The sequence below is a fragment of the Plectropomus leopardus genome, chromosome 6 (genome assembly GCF_026936395.1).
Source record: "Plectropomus leopardus strain MGB_pleo_1.0 chromosome 6, ASM2693639v1, whole genome shotgun sequence".
Taxonomy (NCBI): domain Eukaryota; kingdom Metazoa; phylum Chordata; class Actinopteri; order Perciformes; family Serranidae; genus Plectropomus; species Plectropomus leopardus.
In genome coordinates, this window is record NC_142181.1 from 11,286,344 (window position 1) to 11,305,970 (window position 19,627).

The 19,627-nt window shown below is 39.5% G+C and overlaps 1 protein-coding gene across 3 annotated transcripts; it reads left to right on the forward strand.

Annotated features, from left to right (window-relative positions):
• Window positions 1-1,652: 1,652 nt before the first annotated feature.
• Window positions 1,653-17,956, forward strand: sgcg (sarcoglycan, gamma). 3 transcript variants are annotated; one of them, XM_042486869.2, is made up of 9 exons: window positions 1,653-1,760; window positions 1,932-2,162; window positions 7,603-7,800; window positions 9,142-9,246; window positions 11,234-11,321; window positions 12,676-12,795; window positions 15,023-15,095; window positions 15,331-15,454; window positions 16,438-17,956. In XM_042486869.2, the coding sequence occupies exons 3-9, from the start codon at window positions 7,606-7,608 to the stop codon at window positions 16,603-16,605; spliced, it is 873 nt and encodes a 290-aa protein (XP_042342803.1). In that variant the 5' UTR covers window positions 1,653-1,760; window positions 1,932-2,162; window positions 7,603-7,605; the 3' UTR covers window positions 16,606-17,956. The 3 variants fall into 3 exon arrangements, with proteins under 3 accessions (XP_042342803.1, XP_042342804.1, XP_042342802.1); XM_042486870.2 differs by having other exon boundaries at window positions 7,606-7,800; XM_042486868.2 differs by lacking the exon at window positions 1,653-1,760 and having other exon boundaries at window positions 7,599-7,800.
• The last annotated feature ends 1,671 nt before the right edge of the window (window positions 17,957-19,627 follow it).

Sequence of the window (19,627 nt, forward strand, 5' to 3'; positions counted from 1 at the left end):
ACATGAACTGCAAAGCATTCGAACAGGAAATACAAATTTATAATATTTGTTTCAAGTTTAAAACGGCTTGTATAGTATATTTGTGACATCACAAATTCAAATCTGACAGCTTGTTTAAAGGCACAGTTTCTGAACTCAGACTGTGCATTTCACTGTGGATTGATTATTTTGATAATTTCACAGTATTTATACAGCCCCTTTACCTGATTTATATTTTTAAAAAAAAGAAATGGAAGTCTGACCCTATATAATATAGGACCTTTAAGGTGTGGTTGGTGAACACAGCTTTTTCAGCTTGATCCAACTCACCTGGGCCCTTGTACTGTAAAGCTGGTCCACGTGCTCACTGTCTATTCCTACAGCTGACATCCACCTTGCATTCTCATAATTTTGGTTTGCACCATCAACACCTCCACAGTGCACGCACACACACACACACACACACAATGCTTTGTTTTGCATGAACAGTAATTTAATGTTTCAAAGGTCAAGTGTGTAGGATTTAGGGGCATCTGTTGGCAGAAATGGAATATAATATCCACAGCTCTGTTTTCATTAGTCTATAATCACCTGAAAATGAAAATCTTTTTTTGTGACCTTAGAATGAGCTGTTTATGTATACATAAGATTGATCTTCTTCTGTGGAGTCCGCCATGTTGTTCTATAGTAGCCCAGAATGAGCAAACCAAACTCCGGCTCTAAATTGGGGTCGTTTGTGTTTTCACTTCTTTGCATGGGCCTCAGTAGTTCTCCTACACATTTGGCACACTGGAGAAATTTCAGTTTTGCTACCTCGCAGCTAGACTCCACTAAATCCTACACATTAAACCTGTAAGTAAATGTCTCGCATGGACTCTCATCACATTGCCTGAGCCAGTTTGTTAAAGTTAACCCTTTGAAACGCAAATTGGCTTGATTTCTTTCAAAAACACAAGAGGAAGGCAATCAGCTACTTAAGAAGAAATAACCCTGAAATTAGCAACAAATTAGTAAAAAGTGCAAGAACATTACCAATACTATTAAAAAAAACCCTCCAAAACAAAACCCAAACAAACAACAAAAAACAGGTGTAGTATTAAAAAAAGTAAAAAGTAACAGTATTTAAGAAACTGCTTAAAATTCTAGCTCTATAAGATAATTTTAAACATATTATGATAATCTTAAAGATCCTAAACCTTTTAAAAATAATTTTATAAACATACGATTTTTTTGTAATTTGCAGGACATTTCTTGCTAAGTTGCTCATTGCCTTTTTTCCTCATCTTTGAAAGAAATTAAACCAATTTGCTCTGGGTTCAAAGGCTTAAATTCTTGTGAGAGGCGACTGAAAGCAGCACAAGAAACGTGATGTCGATCCAGCTTTCAAAGGGTTAATAACAGCATGAGTAACATTTATTATTAGTTGCTAATATCAAGGGATGACCTTGAGTTATTGATATTTGTTTACCTAAAACACAAAAATTTTTGCAAATTTGCCATTTTGTGATTGTAGTAATTCAAAACCACGACTCAAACAATTCCCATTTCAACAACTGCAACCTTCACCCGTCACGTCTGTTAATATGCTGTGTTTGCTGCCTGTCTCCTCTGCCACTCTGACTTACTGACTGCCCTCTTCAAGGTCCGCCCATCGTGCTGCCTGTCACCCAGAGGAGCTATCTGAAACACCAGCTTAACTTTATGTTGAGAGCCATGACTGAAGTCTCAAATTAGACCGGACTGCACCGAGCCTGGGGTTGGGCAGTGAAAGTGACTCACTGGTATGCATGATAAACAACTGCCTCTGCTCATTATGGATGGTTTCCTTGTGTGTGAGAGAGAGATTGAACCTCTCCACTTAATTCTCTCCCTCCTCTCCTCCTCCTCCTCCTCCTCTTCCTCTGTTTCTGCCTCTCTCTCTTTACATGCTGATGATATTCTTATGTGTGCAGGAAGGCTCAAAAGGCAGAGGGAGTCAGAGTGGCTGCACGGGGGAGTGGGAGCGCCGTCTCGTGGCGATTAGCCGGGGCACACTCAGAGCTGGATTTATGGCACGCAGCTGTTGAGTGGCTGACAGAAGTGTGAGGGGCTCAAGCGCTGCTGCTTCTCAAGCTGCTCGTACCAGATCGAGCTCTGCTTACTGTTGCGTAGGAAAGAGGACTGCTGTGCCTGAACACACAACGGTGAGTACTCTGCCTTTTCTTTCACAAATATTCTGTGGCATTTTGTTTCTTTCATTACTCCTCTTGAGGATGTTTTTATAATGACAACCTTTGACCTACTGGACAATTTCTTTTGAATGTTTTGTCTTTTGTGTCTCATGTTGTGCTGTTAATACTTTGTAGTCTTGCAGAAGTAGTTTGGGGTCTGTAAAAAGTGTTTTGGGTTGCCAGCTGTCTGCAGTTTGACCATACATGGCCAGCAGTATTGGAATACAAAAATAACTTCACTGAAAGCGCACCTCTGTAATGTTTTGTGAGCAATACTCCAGCGTCTTTTCATTCCATTAGTTATACCTACGGTCTTTGTGTGTGTGTGTCCTGTGCTTTTTTAAATTTAGTTCACAATGTCATGTCCTATTTTTAGAAGTTAACAGCAGAGTGGAGACATGACGCCGGCTACTCACTAGACACAGACAGAAACTTCAGCCCCGTGCTCAGCTTTCGATCCGTCCACACGGCAGCCTCCTCTGAGTATTCCTTTTGCGAACGTCCTCCAGCTATACAATTTGAGCTTTCCTGACTCGCTGAAACTTTTGGCGTTCGGTCAGGTCAAGCCTCAGCTCAGAGGGAAGCCTGGATTCTCAATTACAGCTGGATCCCTGTGGGTTTTAGGCAAGCAGTTAGCCTGTCCGGCCTGGCCCTTGCTCTCAACCAGAGGTCAGAGACGGAGCCGGGATGAGGAGCATCACTTGTTTAAGGTTAATTGAGAAGGTGCCCCTTTATAAATTGCCCTCGTACCAGTGCTGAACCTGTACTCTTCATCTGTGGGAGCAGGGGACTGTGTTAGAGTGCAGTACAGTGCCTTTGAAACTTGACTATAGTCTCTCTTGTGGTGTAGGATCCATATTAGTTTTAAAGTTTTAGAATGAGAATCTCAATCAAAACAACCACTTTTCTATCACCAGGAGCCTAAAAAGGCATGGACCTGACAAAAACTATTTTCTGTCCAAGGTCAGACTGTATTTCTGATCATGAAGCCCCGTATATTAAGCATTCTTGGCACATGAGCAGCGAGGCTGTTCGGGGCGTGTTTATTTGGGTTGCTATGGAAGGAGCAGTCTGTGGCTGAAGGGCTGGTGGTAACACACACTGGAGCTGGAAGACGCCTCTTTAAGGTCCAGCCTCAAAGCTGCCTCCTCCTCCCACTGCTGCTGAAGTACAGAGGCCTCTTAATGCCTTCATTTAAAGTAATTAGACTGGGTTAGATCAAATCCATTAACAACATAATGAACAAATCCAGAGTGCTTCCACCCCCACCGCTCATTTACCCAGAGTGAGCTGATCAACACGCAAATGATCTGTGGCTGTTAATAGGTATAGTTCAGGGGATATTGGAATCAGTCAATTTTACAGACACTGATTAATCTTAGTCCTCTTTTGAGAGTACGTCCTGGAAAAAACATAAAAAAATAAACCCCAAATGATTCCACGTTCGTTAAAGTGGCTGAGCAATGGTGTGCTGCGGGGACGATGTTTTTCTGTAGGCTGACATGGAAGTTAGCGTCGCCTGTGTTTCCTCATCGGGTAGCCTATGGGTTTTTTGGATTATTGCAGAAAATAAGTTCTGTGACAAACATTTATGATACTTACATGTTTTGTTTAGCTAGATAATTTTTTACCAATGAACACCATTTTTATCATTTCTGAAGCCTAAATGTAATCGTCAGAAGTAAAAAGCTTGCGTTAAACTATAAGCGAACTACACTACAGTCGCATGACTTAACCTCGCTTCCAAAACGAGGCTGTACAGCGATGTCCTGTAGTCTCATTCAGCCACTTGTTTGTCTTTTTTAAGACACAGAAAAACTTCAGAATTCAGGAGGGGGGTATTTACTGACGTATTTTATATTTTAGAACCAAAGTCTCTTAAGTGTGTGTTGACTAGAGACCTTATTTAAAGCATCTAACAAAAACACATTCAAACTCGAATGGTCACACTGACCTTGACCTCAGACCACTAAAATCTAATTAGTTCATTCTAGAGTCCAAGTGAATGTTTGTGTCAAATTTGAGGAAATTCCCTCAGGGCATTCTTGAGATATTCCACGTTCACTGGGATATGATGGAGGGATGAGAAGGCCGTTTGAAAGACGCTGAGACATGCTCTTTGACCCCTTGGGAGCTTGGGGTATGACACATGCAATGTAACTGGAGCTGCAATGTTGAAGGGTCACACAGCAGACGGTGCTAGATATGAAGGGACGGTGTCCGCTGCAGTGCTTTTTGGGTGAACTCGGCCTGAGAAAACTTTTAGGTACACTCAAAATGATGGTGGCCGATATACAATAGAGTGTTTGCATAGAGATAGTATGTTTATTGCTTTTTATGACAGACTTTTTCGTCCTATGATAGTGCGCCAGCTATTGAGTCCTTCAATGACTGCAGACCAGGTTTCACTGTGTTGTACCTTAGTGGTGTGACATCACTGGGACTGTGACTTCTCCTCTTTTGACCCCTCTTGACGGACAGACAACCTGAAATAATAGGCCTTTGCCTCCGGCCACAGCTATTGCCAGTGCGGAGGCTTTAAAAACCCACAGAGTGCCCCAGGGATGATTTTTTTCTGTAGGCCAGCTCAGAAGCTAACGTCGCCCTGGTTCCCTCGTCAAAAAGCCTATGGCATTTTTCCATTGGATCTTGGATTATTGTACAAAATAAGCTCCGTGGTAAACAACATTTATGATACTTACACATTTACATTGTATGCATACACATGACATTTTGCTCAGCAAGACAATCTTCACAAATGAGCACCACTTTCAGGATTTCTGAAACCTAAATGCAATCGCCGGAAGTAAAAGGCTATTGTTAGGCTAAAACGTACTACGCTACAGTTGTGCCACCACCACTACGAGGCTATAAAGCTGTGTTCGGCATGACGACATTCTGTAGTGTCATTTAGCCACTTGTTAGCAGCTGCCAATTTAGTATTTGAAATGTATGAAAATCTCTTAAGCCTGTGTGAACCACTGACCTTATTTAAGGATTCTAACCAAAAACCCATTGACTTTGAGCTGAGGGAACCAGAGGTGCTGAAATGCTAACAGATTGCCAGGTTTTTTGACTCATTCGCGCAGCACTCCATGTCATGTTTGTGGCACACACCCTCACTGTAAGTTTCTGTTTCTCTGCTGCATTGCTGAGATTCAATTTGTCATCATGACTCATTCTCACAAGTAAGATTTAAAAAATAAAAACAAGGTGAGATGCAGGGAAAATGAGCGTTTCACATAACTTAACACTTATCAACCTTTGATATCCTCTCCCCTGTGGCAATGCTCAAAGTCATTTTTTTCCTCTTTTCAGACACGATTCATTTGTTTAGTTGTGAAATAAGGGCTATTCATCACAGCTGGGCTCGCAGGCCATGTGACAGGTCCTGTGGAGAGGCGGGTTCGGTCATAGAAATACACTCTGCCTTTTATGCCAACACGTCTCCTCCCTGTGTTTACTGCAAACAGCATGAAACTAGCCATGGAGACTATAGGCCTTTATTATCGGCTCTCTAACATTTCCTGGACCTCAGTGAGTTCAGACCCCAATGGCGAGCACTTTTGCTTTTATTCATTGCCCCTTGCTGTGAAGGCGGAATGATATTTATTTCATTATTTATAGAAACACAGCTTATTGGGTTTGTTCGTACAGAATGGGACTGTTTGCAGAGTCTGTCTGCTTGTATCACATGGGAGTCACAGCATGATGATGTGCCAGGCTGAACATCTGTCAATGTCAAAGAAGAATTACCTCTTGGTTTGAAAAGCAGCTCCTTTAACATGATGGAAAACATCTTTATTGTGGCAGTAAGACGCAACATCTGTCCCATATGTAAATCAGCCTGACTACTGGAGTCTGAGCCTCTCAGGTTCAGAAAACACTGCTGAGACAACGTAAATATGTCTTTGTTCTGATAACTTTTTCCATAAAGTTTAGATGTGTCGGCTCTAAACTATTGATGAAGATTTGGAGTGTTTTGTTGCTTGGAGAAAGCTGCAGTCTGTCTTTATTTCTGCCTGTTCTGGTGTTTTATTGACTCATAATAATCTCTAGCCGACAGCATTTTCTTCAGGCCTTGTCCTCAGTGAAATCAGCTTTTTTTCTGCAGCCTGTGTGTGTTATTAATGCAGATTATTCAACAGAGAGTGACACCGCTCCCCTCTCTGCAGCCCTGTGAGGCTGCGTGGTTCTTGGCTCCATGTGCCCAAACACACACTTTCCGTGTGGTTGTGAAATCTGTCCCTGAGGTTCCCTGTTGTCACATTGTCAGATGGTCCAAATGTGCTGACTGGGGGGCTCGTTTGCAGGTTCTGCAGTTCTGCAGTTGGAGCTCCGCTTGCCCTCACACGAGCTGAATACAGAAAACTGCTGTTTTTTTGCCATAACTTATAAGACTTGCTGTGGTTAATGCTGACATTAATCTCCTTGGTTTTTGTTAGTGATAGCCTTCTGCTGTGGAGCCAGAAAGTACCGCCTCTGCTCTTTACTAAGTGGCATTTTCCTTTGGCTTTTGACTTTTTGAAAAACTACTGGAAATTCCGTCAAGTTTTCCACTGGCGCAATGAGCCAAATATCCACTGTGTCTGTGAACAGGCTCTGGGCTCATGAATGAAAGACTGTGGACTGTGGGAACAAGGCATTGTAAAGAGGCACAATTCTGCAGCTTGGACATATACAATTAACTGTAAAGGCTTAAACTGAACATGATAGATTCAAATTTTATTGGAAATCAACCTCATAACATGATTCAGGGAGCAGAAATCCACCAAACCCACAGAAAAGATCTGTTGCTAACCATCTTTTATACCGCAGTATTGTATTCAATATTTCTCCAAACGCACGCTCCAAAAACAATCTGTACACTACCTGCTCAGCACCAAACGGCAGACAAACATACTTGGCAACTAGCTGGTGATGTGATGCATTTATACTGTATGGTAAGAAATGGCCTCAAAACGCATGAGACGTCATTTCATTGGCAAACGTTGTGGATGGTCGCTGGTATCACCTAAGTCAAGCTCCTAAACACTAATATTAGAACGCTTTCTAATATTAGTGTTTAGCAGCTTGACTTAGGTTAAAACACTGCAGACCACTGGCTGGTCAGGGAAAACTATCACTTGTGCAGCACAGGACATCCTGCATAAACCAAGATGATGTCAAAATGATGTTACAACATTTGTAGTTGCAGCACGCTCACAGTCACTACATACTGGAAAATGAATTTGAGAAAAGCACCTGCTACCAAAAGCCTGTTTTTTCTGACCCCTGACAAACTACACTAACTCATGTCATATCATGTCATGTCCAATCTCACTGACCAGCATGAAAGAGCAATATGTCTTCATGTGTTTAACATCTGTGTCTGTTGCCCATGTACCTTCCATGGTGCACTGTGCCCAGCCAGCAGATGGTGCGGGAGCAGTATGTCACCACCACCCAGGGCAGCAGCTCGCCCAGGCAGGTGCCCGACCACGTCTACAAGATCGGCATCTATGGCTGGAGGAAGCGCTGCCTCTACCTGTTTGTCCTGCTGCTCATAGTCATCCTGGTGGTCAACTTCGCCCTCACCATCTGGATCCTCAGGGTGATGTGGTTCAACCCGGTACGCATGACTAGCCTTAGCAGTCTGTGTTTTCAGCTGGAATAGTTTTCACCAATTTCTTTTCTTCCCTTTTTCTTGCTTTTCTTTACATCTGTAGTATACTTTATCGGTGTCACTTCCTATTTTTAAGTTCCAACTCACTGACCCAGTGATCCTGCTTATTATTATTAGCAGCAGAAGCAGAAATATTATCTATCATTAAGGATACTTGGCTGTCTAAACAGGATAGTTTGTGTTTCTCATTTCATGGAGTCTTGTCAGCTTTCTGTCCCAAGTCCAGATGGCAACGGTGGATTTATGCAGAAGCAGAAAAAGGGACACAACAAGCCCACACACACTCTCTCTCTCTCTCTCACACACACACACACACACACACACACACACACACACACACACACACACACACACACACACACATTGTTGTGACGTGCCTGCACAGCTTAATCAATTGGTTGGTTTCTTCCTTCAGGGAACATTGCTGGGTGTGTTATACACATGGAAACCTATATGAAGTGCCTGGATTAAGATTTAAATTCCAAATCTGCTATATTTTGAATTTTTACCTTGCATATAAAGTAAGGCTGTCAAACAATACATTTTTATAAAACGCAAAATTAAATGTTTTCAATTCATTATTTTGCATTACAAAATAGTTATATAGTCCATACTGACACGGTAAGCAATTCTTAGTCAAGACAATCTTTTTTCCATCGCCAAAATTTAACCTAACTTTGGAGCATTATTTAGCCCCCTTCCACGACATGCTATCACTGGATTCCTTAGCTCCTCTAGTTTCATATGATACATCAACAAAGCAAGCTTTAAAACTCAGCCCGATACAAAAAAAACAAAAAAACAATGCGTAATGTACAGGCCGTAATTGCATCACAACTAATGGGTTACGCTGACAGCCATAATATAAAGGTGTTCATTTGATTAAATACAGTTAATTATTCAGTTTTGCTTACGGATTGTGATTTGCCTGCAAAACCCAAAGGTGAGTCAGTGACAGCGCTCCAGGAGTCAGTGCGGCGATCTGCATATCAATATCAATCATCATATCTTTATTGTGGCAATTTTGCCAAAACCATTACCAATAACCAGGAAAATGAACGTGCATAATTAGATAAAAATGTCAGTGAACATCAGGCAATGTGTGTTTTTTAATCTGGCAGAAAGATCTGTGTCAAAGTTGACACAACAAAGTTATGATGGGTTTGAGAGTGATTTGCCCCAATGCTGTCACTGACATAATGACCTTTCCTTCTTTCACTTTTTCCTTGGCTAAACCTACCTTTTTGCATCTTTACCTGAATGCATGTGTGTTGGTTTTGTTTATAGGAAGGAATGGGACTCCTACAAGTAAACTCAGATGGGGTCAAGCTGGATGAGGGGGAGTCAGAGTTTCTTTTCCCCATATACGCTCAGGAGATCCACTCCAGAGAAGTAAGATAATCAAGAACACACACGTTTCTTGCTCTTCTTCCTACATTCCCCTTCACTCTGCTATCCCTCTTTTACTCCTCATCTGGCTCTCCTCCCTTTTCTATCTCCATCCAAAATAATTCTCAAACTTCTTTTTGCTCAGTTAAGTGGCCCGACAGCAGGGCCGTCATTGCATCTCACTGTTTACAAAACTTCACTTGATTGTGAGTTGGATCTGTAAAGACGACACATCCTGTCATCATCTAAATCTAATTCCTTGCAGACTTTCCAGCAGTTTTTATCCAGCTGTAGTGAGTGAACTGCATATTTCTCACTATACTTTTTTGGGGAGATGTGTCAGAACAAACTGGATTTGGCAGTCCCGCACAGCGCACGTGGTAGTGCTGCAAGCTCTCCATTAACCTCAGGGATATTTTGTGGTGGAAAGTAGTTTATGGCCCGCCTGCTAGCAGCAGATGGGAACACTTTGCTGCAGTTGTTTACATGTTATGGCTTTTCTTGCTCATAGCAGCAATTTTTTAGCATTCTTTCTTCTTTATGGGGCTAATTAAAAAGGCAACGTATCCCTCATTTATGGACGGACACTTTCTCTAATGTAATCTATGGACTTCTAATAAGATTCAGGATTTAGTGATTCACCACCTCACCTTCCACATGAAAGTTCGTTTCTCAGATCATTTTTGCTAACGGGGCTTCCTTACAGCTGCAGAGGAACGGTTTTGATGTATTTCAAAGGCTGTCTCATACAGAAGTCTACTTTTTCTGAGTGTTTCTGTCATGTTTCAGTCCATCGCCTGGCGTCATATCTTCTGCCAATATTTGTGCAAAAGATTTGTGCCACTTTCATCCCAATTGGCCACAAATATTATTAGATGTTAATATTTGTGTGCATTTAAGTTGTGATGCTGGGTGTCTAATATTCTACGTCAGGATGTCTAACGCCAACATCAATTTGACATACGACATTGATGATGGATGATGTTTATATTTTTAGGTTTTCCGTTGTGTTGTTAAGTGACTAAAATCCACCGTCTACCAAACTTCTCATGCCAACATCATCTTGACGTTGAATAAAAACACATAGTTGCAAACTCAGCTGTCGTCGAACATCAATATGATCTCAGACAGAAGTTGGACTATTACTTCAGACAGATGATTATTTTTGGTTGGAACGAAAATAAGGTTGACGATATTTTAAATATCGAAAAACATTAGAATTTCACGTTGTATGGACATGAATATTTAGACATTTTGCAGATGTATGGTTGTTCTTAAAAACCTTATGACTAAATGTTGTTTTTCTGTGTCAAGATGATGTTGGCATGAGACGTTGAGAAGATGTTGGATTTTTAACAACACATTTTAAAACCAACCAAATAACATCAGCTGTCATCAGTATTCTATGTAAAATTGACTTTGGCATGAGATGTTGTCCTGACATTGAAAGTTGGTTGTCCGATGTCACAATCTAAATTCAACCAAAAAATAGTGTCAGAACAATGTTGTTGGCCAGCCAGGAAGGTATGGAAAATAAAACCCAACGTCAAAATGTTAATGTTAACACTGTAATTCTAATTCATTGTTTGACATTAAAAATAATGTAATTTTCATTCCAACCCAAATCTTGATTGTTATGGTTGTGCTAACGTCAGCATGCAAACATGCTCACGAGGACAATACTAACATGCTGATGTTGAGGAGGTGGGCTTTAATATTTACTATGTTCGCCGTCTTAGTTTAACTTGCTGGCATGCTCACAATAGCTAATAGGACAAAAAAAGTATAGCTGAGGTTGCTGTGAATGTCAGTTTTGAAGGCATTTGGTCACAAACTAAGCAAAATTAATTGTAATTAGACTGGGAAACTCTAAAAATATTCTTTAAAATAATATAACTGGGTTTCATTTTCTTATTTCTTGTTGCAAATGTGTATCAGTTCTGTATACAAAGCATGGTGAAATTGCCTTTTCTTTTTTTTTTGTTCACAGGACTCTTCACTTCTAGTGCACTCATCGGAAAATGTTTCCCTTAATGCCCGCAATGAAAGCGGTGATGTCAAAGGGAGGTTATCTGTGGGTAAGGGCCCAAAAGGGGACACATGTACACACAAAGAGACAGATAGAGCACTCATGCATAACAAAGTATCCCACTGATGTATGAGGGCAAGAGTAAAGTCATTCATGCACTTGTCCTGCAGCGATTTCTCGTCTAACATTACCAGAGACAAGAAGCTATCTTTCCATTTATACTCTCTTCGCTTTCCATTTAAAATCCATTAAATGCAACATTCCTCTCTCTACCACTGCTTCTGGGTCGTTCTATATTACACAGAGGGCCCGAGGCATGTGGAGGATCATATTTGTGCGTCTTTTATGGCTCACCAATGGCTGCATTGGGGTGTTTTGTCATAATTAAAAGGCCAACAAATGACCCGGCTAATTGCTGTGTTCTGCAGCGCCGTTATGTGTCCTTGATCATTAAGCCGTAAAAACCCTAGCCTGCACCCTCTTGGCCCTCTGCGAATAAAAGTAAAATGCTTGTTAGAGAAGATTACATGCCGCTTCACAGTTGTAGGTGATGACGTGGGTTAAATATCTCAATGACTGATCTACTTGCTTTAGATTTTCCTCTCACAGGGCTGTCAGTGTAGTGAGGGGTGAAGTCAAGTGACCTCAAATACATCACCTGTTAGTTTGAGCACTATTGATTTGCTGATTTACCTTGTGAATTTACACATTTTCTTTTAATTTCTTTTCAAAATGTGGTATTTTTTGCCACTTCCTGTGACGAGGTTGACATTTTCAGAAGGCAAAGGGTAGACGTGCCTCATAATCAGGGTTCCCCATGGATCCTTAAAAAGATGTTAAATTAATTAATCTAAAAATACAGCCTTAATTTGCATTAAAATATTTTAAATCAAAGAAAGTCTTAAAAATGCTAAGATATGCAAGTATGCTATTATGAGTTTTTTTTCAGATGTTGTATTGTAATATCTCAAAATAATTGGTAATATCTATTTTTAAATAATTTACTGAATGACCCTTTCATTAATGTCAGAGATCAGGTTAGAAGAACAAATATGTTTTTTTCAACATTTAAAGTAGATTTTCTGACTTTTTATTCTAACGTGTTAAAAAAAACCATTTGGGTAAAATTGTCCCTAACCCTGAGTTTTTTTGTCATTTTATGTTTTTTTTCCCTTCAATCTTAGTTACAAAATTGGTCGTTATATTCAATTCAGTGTCATTAAAAACATCTTAAAAAGTCTTGATTCTCGCTTGCCTTAAACTGTAGGAACCGTGATTAGTCTTAAAGCACTGCCGATTTGAAAATTATAACCGCAGAAGAAAGATTTGATTTTGATTCTTTTATTTCCATGTAATATTGCCAAACCCCTTCAGATATTCTTGCTGTTGCTTTGTTGTTACAGGCCCAAAAGAGGCTCAGGGACACACTCCGAATCTGCTCATTAACTCCCACAATGACAACATGCTGTTCACTGCAGATGGTGACCAGGCTGTGATTGGACCAGACAAACTACGGATCACAGGTATACCGACGGCTGCCACCTGCTGTTTCCATGGAAATGTTGCACACCTCTTGGCAAATTTTTTTTTTTTCCAGATTTGGAAAACCGATAATATTGACAACAGATGTGAACTCGACAGGAGCAATTTGGTTTGATGGCAGATATCTGTGCAACAATCTAGCAACCAAGGACAAAGACGGATGCAGTCATTTTCGTAATCATTCATGTCATAGAGCTGACTGCATGGATATCTCTAAAGTGAAAAAAATGCCAGGAGCTCAGTTATCTAAAGCGCAGCGTGCATTAATGCCATGTAGGTGAGATCCATCACATTAGATTCTAATCAAACGTTTTTTCATGTACATTTTGAACTAACAAAAGCTTATCACACCTCAGCACCGCACAATATGTCATTTACACAACAAAGCACTGAAGAAAACAGTCTTGCTGGCTTTCAGACTGAGCCATCCTCCATTCTCTTTTCTGTCCTGCTTCACTTTACTGTCTCTCTGTGTCCAGTCTGTGTATTGATTGTGTTGTGGGTCACTGCCTACACACTGTGATAGCTGATTAATGTTGAAGGGAGTGTCAGCTGATAGCCTCATTATGCCCGAGGTCACTTTGATCCACAGAGAGCAGACAACTCACTTTTTAAAAACAAGCTTCACAAATTGAAACGCTGCGCGGTTAAAACATGATCCGGACCCTTCAGTCATGCTTGCAGCTCTGAGTGCTCATATACACAGCGCTGCTTTGAGCTAAATGCTAATATCTATGAGGGGCTGATTGTAAAGTTGTGCAAAATTTAACATTTGATTTAACATTTAGATATAACATTTAACATTTAGATATAACATTTAATATTTAGATTTAACATTTAAATTTTAGAAGTAACATTTTACATTAAACACTTACATTTACCATTTACAGTTTAAACATTTTTATTTGACAGTGACATTGTCTTTAACATTTTTTTCATGAAAGAATGAATCTTATAAAGTTTGCAAATATTGCCCTAAATGTGTTTAAAAGTGACTTTGAAAAATTCACACATTTTTAATTATGTTTTAGGGCTAGATGTGAAGAAATGTTGCTGTTTCAGAGTGCACAACTTTACAGTTGGCACCCCATAAATGTCAGCATATAAATGCTCACAATGACGATGTTAAATACTGATGTAAATCAAGTATGCTGTTGTGCTTACAATGTTTACTATCCTAGTTTTGCATGCTATATATTTGCTAATTAGCACAAAACACAAAATATGCCTATTCAACACTAGTCATTTCACTAAAAGCCAAAATGTTGCTTGCTTGTGGCTGTAGAAGTGAAAGTATCTGATGATGATATTGTGTGATATTCATCTTCTGGGAACCATGAATATCTAAAAAACATGATAGTAATTTATGTAATAGTTGTTCAGGTCAACAGACCATAGACGGTATAAATAATGGACATGGCTACCATGACATCACCCACTGGTTTGTGGCATACAGTCTGTTGTTTGTGGACTGCTGTCTTAAGGCCTCTGCATTTCTGCTGTTGCCATATTGTTTTTTTGGAGCCAGAAGAGACCATATTTGGACAGGAGGGTGTGGCTGACTCAGATCTTGCAGACAGCCTGTCTCTCAAGCAGCCCTGCCCTTATGGAAGAGCTATATTAAAATAAATACATTTAAAAAGAAATCATCCCTGTACAGCCAGCATGGATGCTGAAATTATCTATAGAGACAAAATAATAGTAGACATGTTTATTTCGACTGCAAAATTCTGGAGCCAGCCTAAAATAGCCATTTGATGGACCACAGATTCTGGCTTCATTTTTCAGCCCCGGAGGTTGCAGCTTGGGGATCATCAAAGTTGATATTCATCTTCTGGGGCCCACGAATATCTACCAAACTTAACATTTTTTGTAATAGTTGGTCAGATCAGAATAGACCAGCATCACTGGAGACTTGCTGGATAAAAACTGAAATGTGCTTGAATGCTGTAGATGTCTAATTGCTCATTAGATGGTCATTTTAAGTAGAGTGTAGTCTTATTTTTAGCCCTTTTTTCAGTCTGTTTGACTGCAAGATTTCAGAAAAGTGATGACTTGGTAATCCCTGAAACCGTGTATGTCAGTGTGTAAACAATGTACACACACTATTATAGGATCAGTCTGCATGTGTGCATCAGACCCTCACAGTGCGCTAGATTTTGTAACACATCTCGATTCAGCCTCTGGACATGTGTGTCTTTCCATCAGGTCCTGAAGGAGCGCTGTTCCAGCACTCAGTGGAGGTGCCGTTGCTGAGATCTGAACTTTTGAAAGACCTGAGGTGAGCAATTCAACCATCTTGTTTGGGTTGTACTACGTGATATTACAAAAGAAATAATGCATGACATCCACTGAAGAATAGGTCACGCTTCAGTCTGTAGATTTACCTTCCTCAGCATTGCCCTGTCATCACTGATGTGCAAACTATGTCGAATAAAACTAAGAGCATCCAAATTTTTTTATCTCTTTAATGTGGATGGAAGCTGTGATTATTATGATGAGCTGTTTTGCTCTAGGTTGGAGTCACCCACTCGCTCACTCAGTATGGATGCGCCAAAAGGAGTTCATCTCAAAGCGCTGGCTGGCAACATTGAAGCTGCTTCCAACATGGATGTTATTCTGCATTCTAGCATAGGACTGGTAAGATAAACAATATTCACTTCCTGAAGTCTCTTACACAACAACTTCAGGTCTGTTTTTTTTCTTTTGATTAAGGGAATATACAGTATGCTTTTGCAACAACATGCTGCTTCACGCTTCTATAATCTCTCACAGTCGCACCTGGGAGCTTTTCATCCAGGGGAGCCTCACTCAAGAGCAGTTTGACAGTTTGCTTTTTCCATTTGTTGGAGTTGTTTGTCCAAAATACTCTACAGATTGCCCTGAGAGAGCTCATTAGACCAGTTCTGCTTTAGTTCTACGTTTACACATCATACTGTACTGTGCTGTATTGACTTCTAGCAGAGTTAAACATGAGGAGTAATTTATAAAGCCAAAAACAGCCTTGAGATCCTTGTCTGTAACTGTAATGAGGTCATTAACTTACAAAACATTTATTTGGGCTTTGGAGGTCTGTTGTGTAGTGGTTTGCAGTTTCCATGTTATTATTTAGAGTGAGCTTTGGTGATTGGTTGTGGCTGAGTCAGGGCTGGATAAATTGTTGTGGTGCAGCTAACTGCCACATTAAAGCATTTGTATGTCAGACACTATTTTGACCTTTGTTAATGCATTCTCTGGAAAGTAGCACATTTAAATGACAACATACTTGCAGGGTTTATCACACTATCTCTTTTCTTGCTGTGGGGGAGATAACTAAGTGTTGATCTGCACTGAACTTGTCCTGGGTGATACTAAACGCTATTTGAAAGCTCACATTCTCTGGTTTTCTGCCACAGGAATGTGGACTTTGTGTCACATTCTCTTTATTATATCTTCCTTATGCATCAGTGCATTGGTTAGGCACTCACTGGACATCCCTCTACCTCAAAGCGTACTGTCATTATGTGTGCATGTGCACTCGCTTTAAAGTGCAAAGAATTAAGCAGAGTGATATTTTCTTGCTGATTTAGTGCAACTCTGTTCTCCTTGTGTCGTCCTTGCTCCCCACGCTGTCTGCTGTACAGCTGGTGCTGGATGCTGAGACTGTACGCATGCCGAGCCTGCCCCTGAGCGAAGGAGGGGTTTCTGGAAATGCTCAGGGTCTCTACGAGGTCTGCGTCTGTCCCAGCGGTAAGCTCTTCCTGTCCAAGGCGGGGGTCACCTCCACTTGCAGCGAGAATCAGGAGTGCTAGAAAGACTTTGACAAGGTAATCGATTTTCCATCTCTCAGTGGATGTGTCTTCTGGGAGGCAACAAGCACAACTGTTTATATCTGGCCTGAGTTTTTTTTATCTTTATACCACAGTGGGTCTATGATGATCTCAGAGCTAAGATCCCACTTGCACATCAAGGCCTGTAAAAATACAACTGCCTGCTGGCGTACATGTTGGAGATGTCATGAAATGCATCCTTTTAGTTGCATTTATGACCTTCTAACCATTCAGCTGAAACAATTTGGCACACAGTTTTAAATTTATCTGTATAAGAGCTTTGTGGAGATTTTTTTTAAGTACACAGTGTCATGGCTGGGCAATGAGGAGCTGGTAACAGCTTACATCCTATGCAATATATGTGGTGCAATAAATGAACTGACACATATCAAGGGCTTGGAATTCTCAAAAAATCTTTTAAATGCAGACAGAATGTTATTAAAAATATTTATTTTGGTTTACGTATGCCTCCAAGCCCTTGGTGTGTAGTTTTTTTTCTCTTGGTGTTAAGCATGTTTTTATTTAATCTGGGAAGAAAAGTGGAAAATGCTGAATAATATTTTGTCATCATAGTCAAGTCAGAGATTTAGAGCTGGATTTTATCTCTACTTAAAACTCAAATTCAGATACAACACTAGGCAGCAGACTTGTTTCTCATTTTGTTTCAGCTGTTTTATAGGTTTGAGATGAAAATACAATGTGGTTATTGTACCATAAAGTGTTACTAGTGTGGTATCACAATTGTGATAATGTGTTGCTTTTTTCCCATTTATAAGATTATGTATGTTTGGCCTGTGTTATTTTTAAGCTTTGCATAAGCATGCAGTTATACATTAGTTATACAAGACAAGTTTTTCTTGGCAGTACGCTGGCCTGTGTTTGTTTAGTAACCTCATTTACAGCCAAGGGTTTATAAATAACAAAGCATTACATTTGACCACTGCAACATGGAATCAAAAACAAAACAGTTCTCGTAACAGTGATGTAGTTTTGCGTGGAAAAAATAATGAGATTGATTTAGTTTTGCTTTGAGTCATATATGCCTTTTTCTTTTTTTTTTTTACACAATATGTATGACAGGTCATAACCAACATTTGCATTTCTAAAATTAAAATTCTCAGTTCTCTGTCAAAAAGGGCAATATTTTGTATATTTGAATTTAACATAAACTTATCCACAAGACTGTTTTAAAGATGGTGTTATGTTATCATTGCCAGTATTAGTTGAAATAGATCATTTGCAGTTCTCACATATGTTGTGGCATATTTTGATAAGGTGTGCAATGTGTATTTATTAATTTTGTATGTTGAATAAACTTTGTGCTATTCTTCTATGATGTGTCAAAGCTATTCATTCTCAGATATTTGTTTTTCTGAAGACTAGTCTCAGGTCTTCTAATCAGATCTTATTAACAAAATGGCACCAATAGACTGGCAGTTGTTTAACGTATTACACCATTTTTTAATGTCAACTGTTTCTTGTGTTCTGCTGCATTTAGATTTAATGTGAACAGGTTTAATATTTCCTAACTATGTTTATTGGCTCTCTGATGCACTCTAGTGGAAAAGCGCTGCAGCACCACCAGGATGCACAAAACAGACGGTCTGAGCATCAGCACAAACCTGATGGACTCCCACCAGCAAGCCAAGAGAGCAAATTGTCTGCTCATATTCAGTAGGTCTCCACATGCTTTTTGTTGCAGCACAGATTTTTAGTCTTTGTTTCGATGGTTTCGCCATCACATCTGACTCAAATTTTAATTTTTCAAATACAATATTTGCCTGAGATTGTTCAAATGAGAGAAAAATGTTGTTTCAGAAAGTGAGGTTTTTTGACATGTAAATGTAGCTCTAAAAACAAACACCTTAATCTTAAAAAAGAAACCCATTAGAGCCACTCCTGCCAGCTGTGATAATCCCATGGTTATCCCATTATAACTGATATCCCATATCTCCATTTGTGAGAAAAATATGCTGTTTTTCTTGCAATCTTAAAACATATAAAATTACATTTTAACCTGTTCCCAACACATTTTCTTGGGCAAAATTGCGAAACTTGCAATCTTAAAAATAAAAAATTAAGGATCCATGAACAAATTTAATGATCATTCAAGTATAACATAAACAGAACAATATGGTATACTTTGCTTTAAATGTAAATTATTGTATGAAAACCAAACAGCAACCTTTTACAATCTCTAATAGTTGGTTATGTTTGTTACATTATATGGAAGGTTATCCATGGAAGACTACTGTAATAAATAACTTCACACACACACACAAAATTCCATGACTTTTCCAAAACTTCCAATGATTGTTACTATTTCCATGACCTTTCCAGGCCTAAAAAGTAGTATTGTAAAATGACATCACCATTCCATGATTTTCATGACAGTGGGAACCCTGTATTTAAAAAGGGATACTAAACAAACACATAACCACTTTAAAGTGCCAAAATTGTTTAAATCGTAGACTAGTATTGTTTTCAAGGTGTGCCTTTATAATCCTACGAACAAACAACTTGCACAGTTTATTTAAGGGGAATTTATTAGGCCTTTCTATGGCACAGTGTACATCAACATGTATGATACACAAGGTTCTCCAAGTTTTATTCCAGAGGACACCCTTGACTGAGTCACCTCAAGCTTGAGGTGTAATAAGACAAGAGATACCAAGAAGCACATTTTAAATTATGTTTGAAAATGACATTTACAATATGTGGTCAGTGTGAGTACAGTCCTTCAAATTAAAGTAAAAACACATAAGCACCACAGTTTGGTGCTGTTCTATGTTCCTTACACCAGAAAAGTTAAAATTACTAAAAACGTATGAACATGGTTTCATGCTGGCAAAAGTTAACTTGTTAAGGGTTGTGCCCAAATAAAAGCATATATATGGCTATTTATTTCTGTCCTACTGAGTATTCTCAAATGGCCATCACTGTAAAAAGAAACAACTTTTTGATGACTTGTTTAAGCAAAAGCTGAGCCACAGTCATAACTGCC

Excerpts from the sequence above, each read along its gene's own strand:
- sgcg (XM_042486869.2), top strand. The coding sequence starts at position 7,606 with ATGGTGCGGGAGCAGTATGTCACCACCACCCAGGGCAGCAGCTCGCCC. Across the intron at positions 7,801-9,141 it reads GGGTGATGTGGTTCAACCCG|GAAGGAATGGGACTCCTACA; the intron begins GTACGCATGACT and ends TTTTGTTTATAG. Across the intron at positions 11,322-12,675 it reads CAAAGGGAGGTTATCTGTGG|GCCCAAAAGAGGCTCAGGGA; the intron begins GTAAGGGCCCAA and ends TTGTTGTTACAG.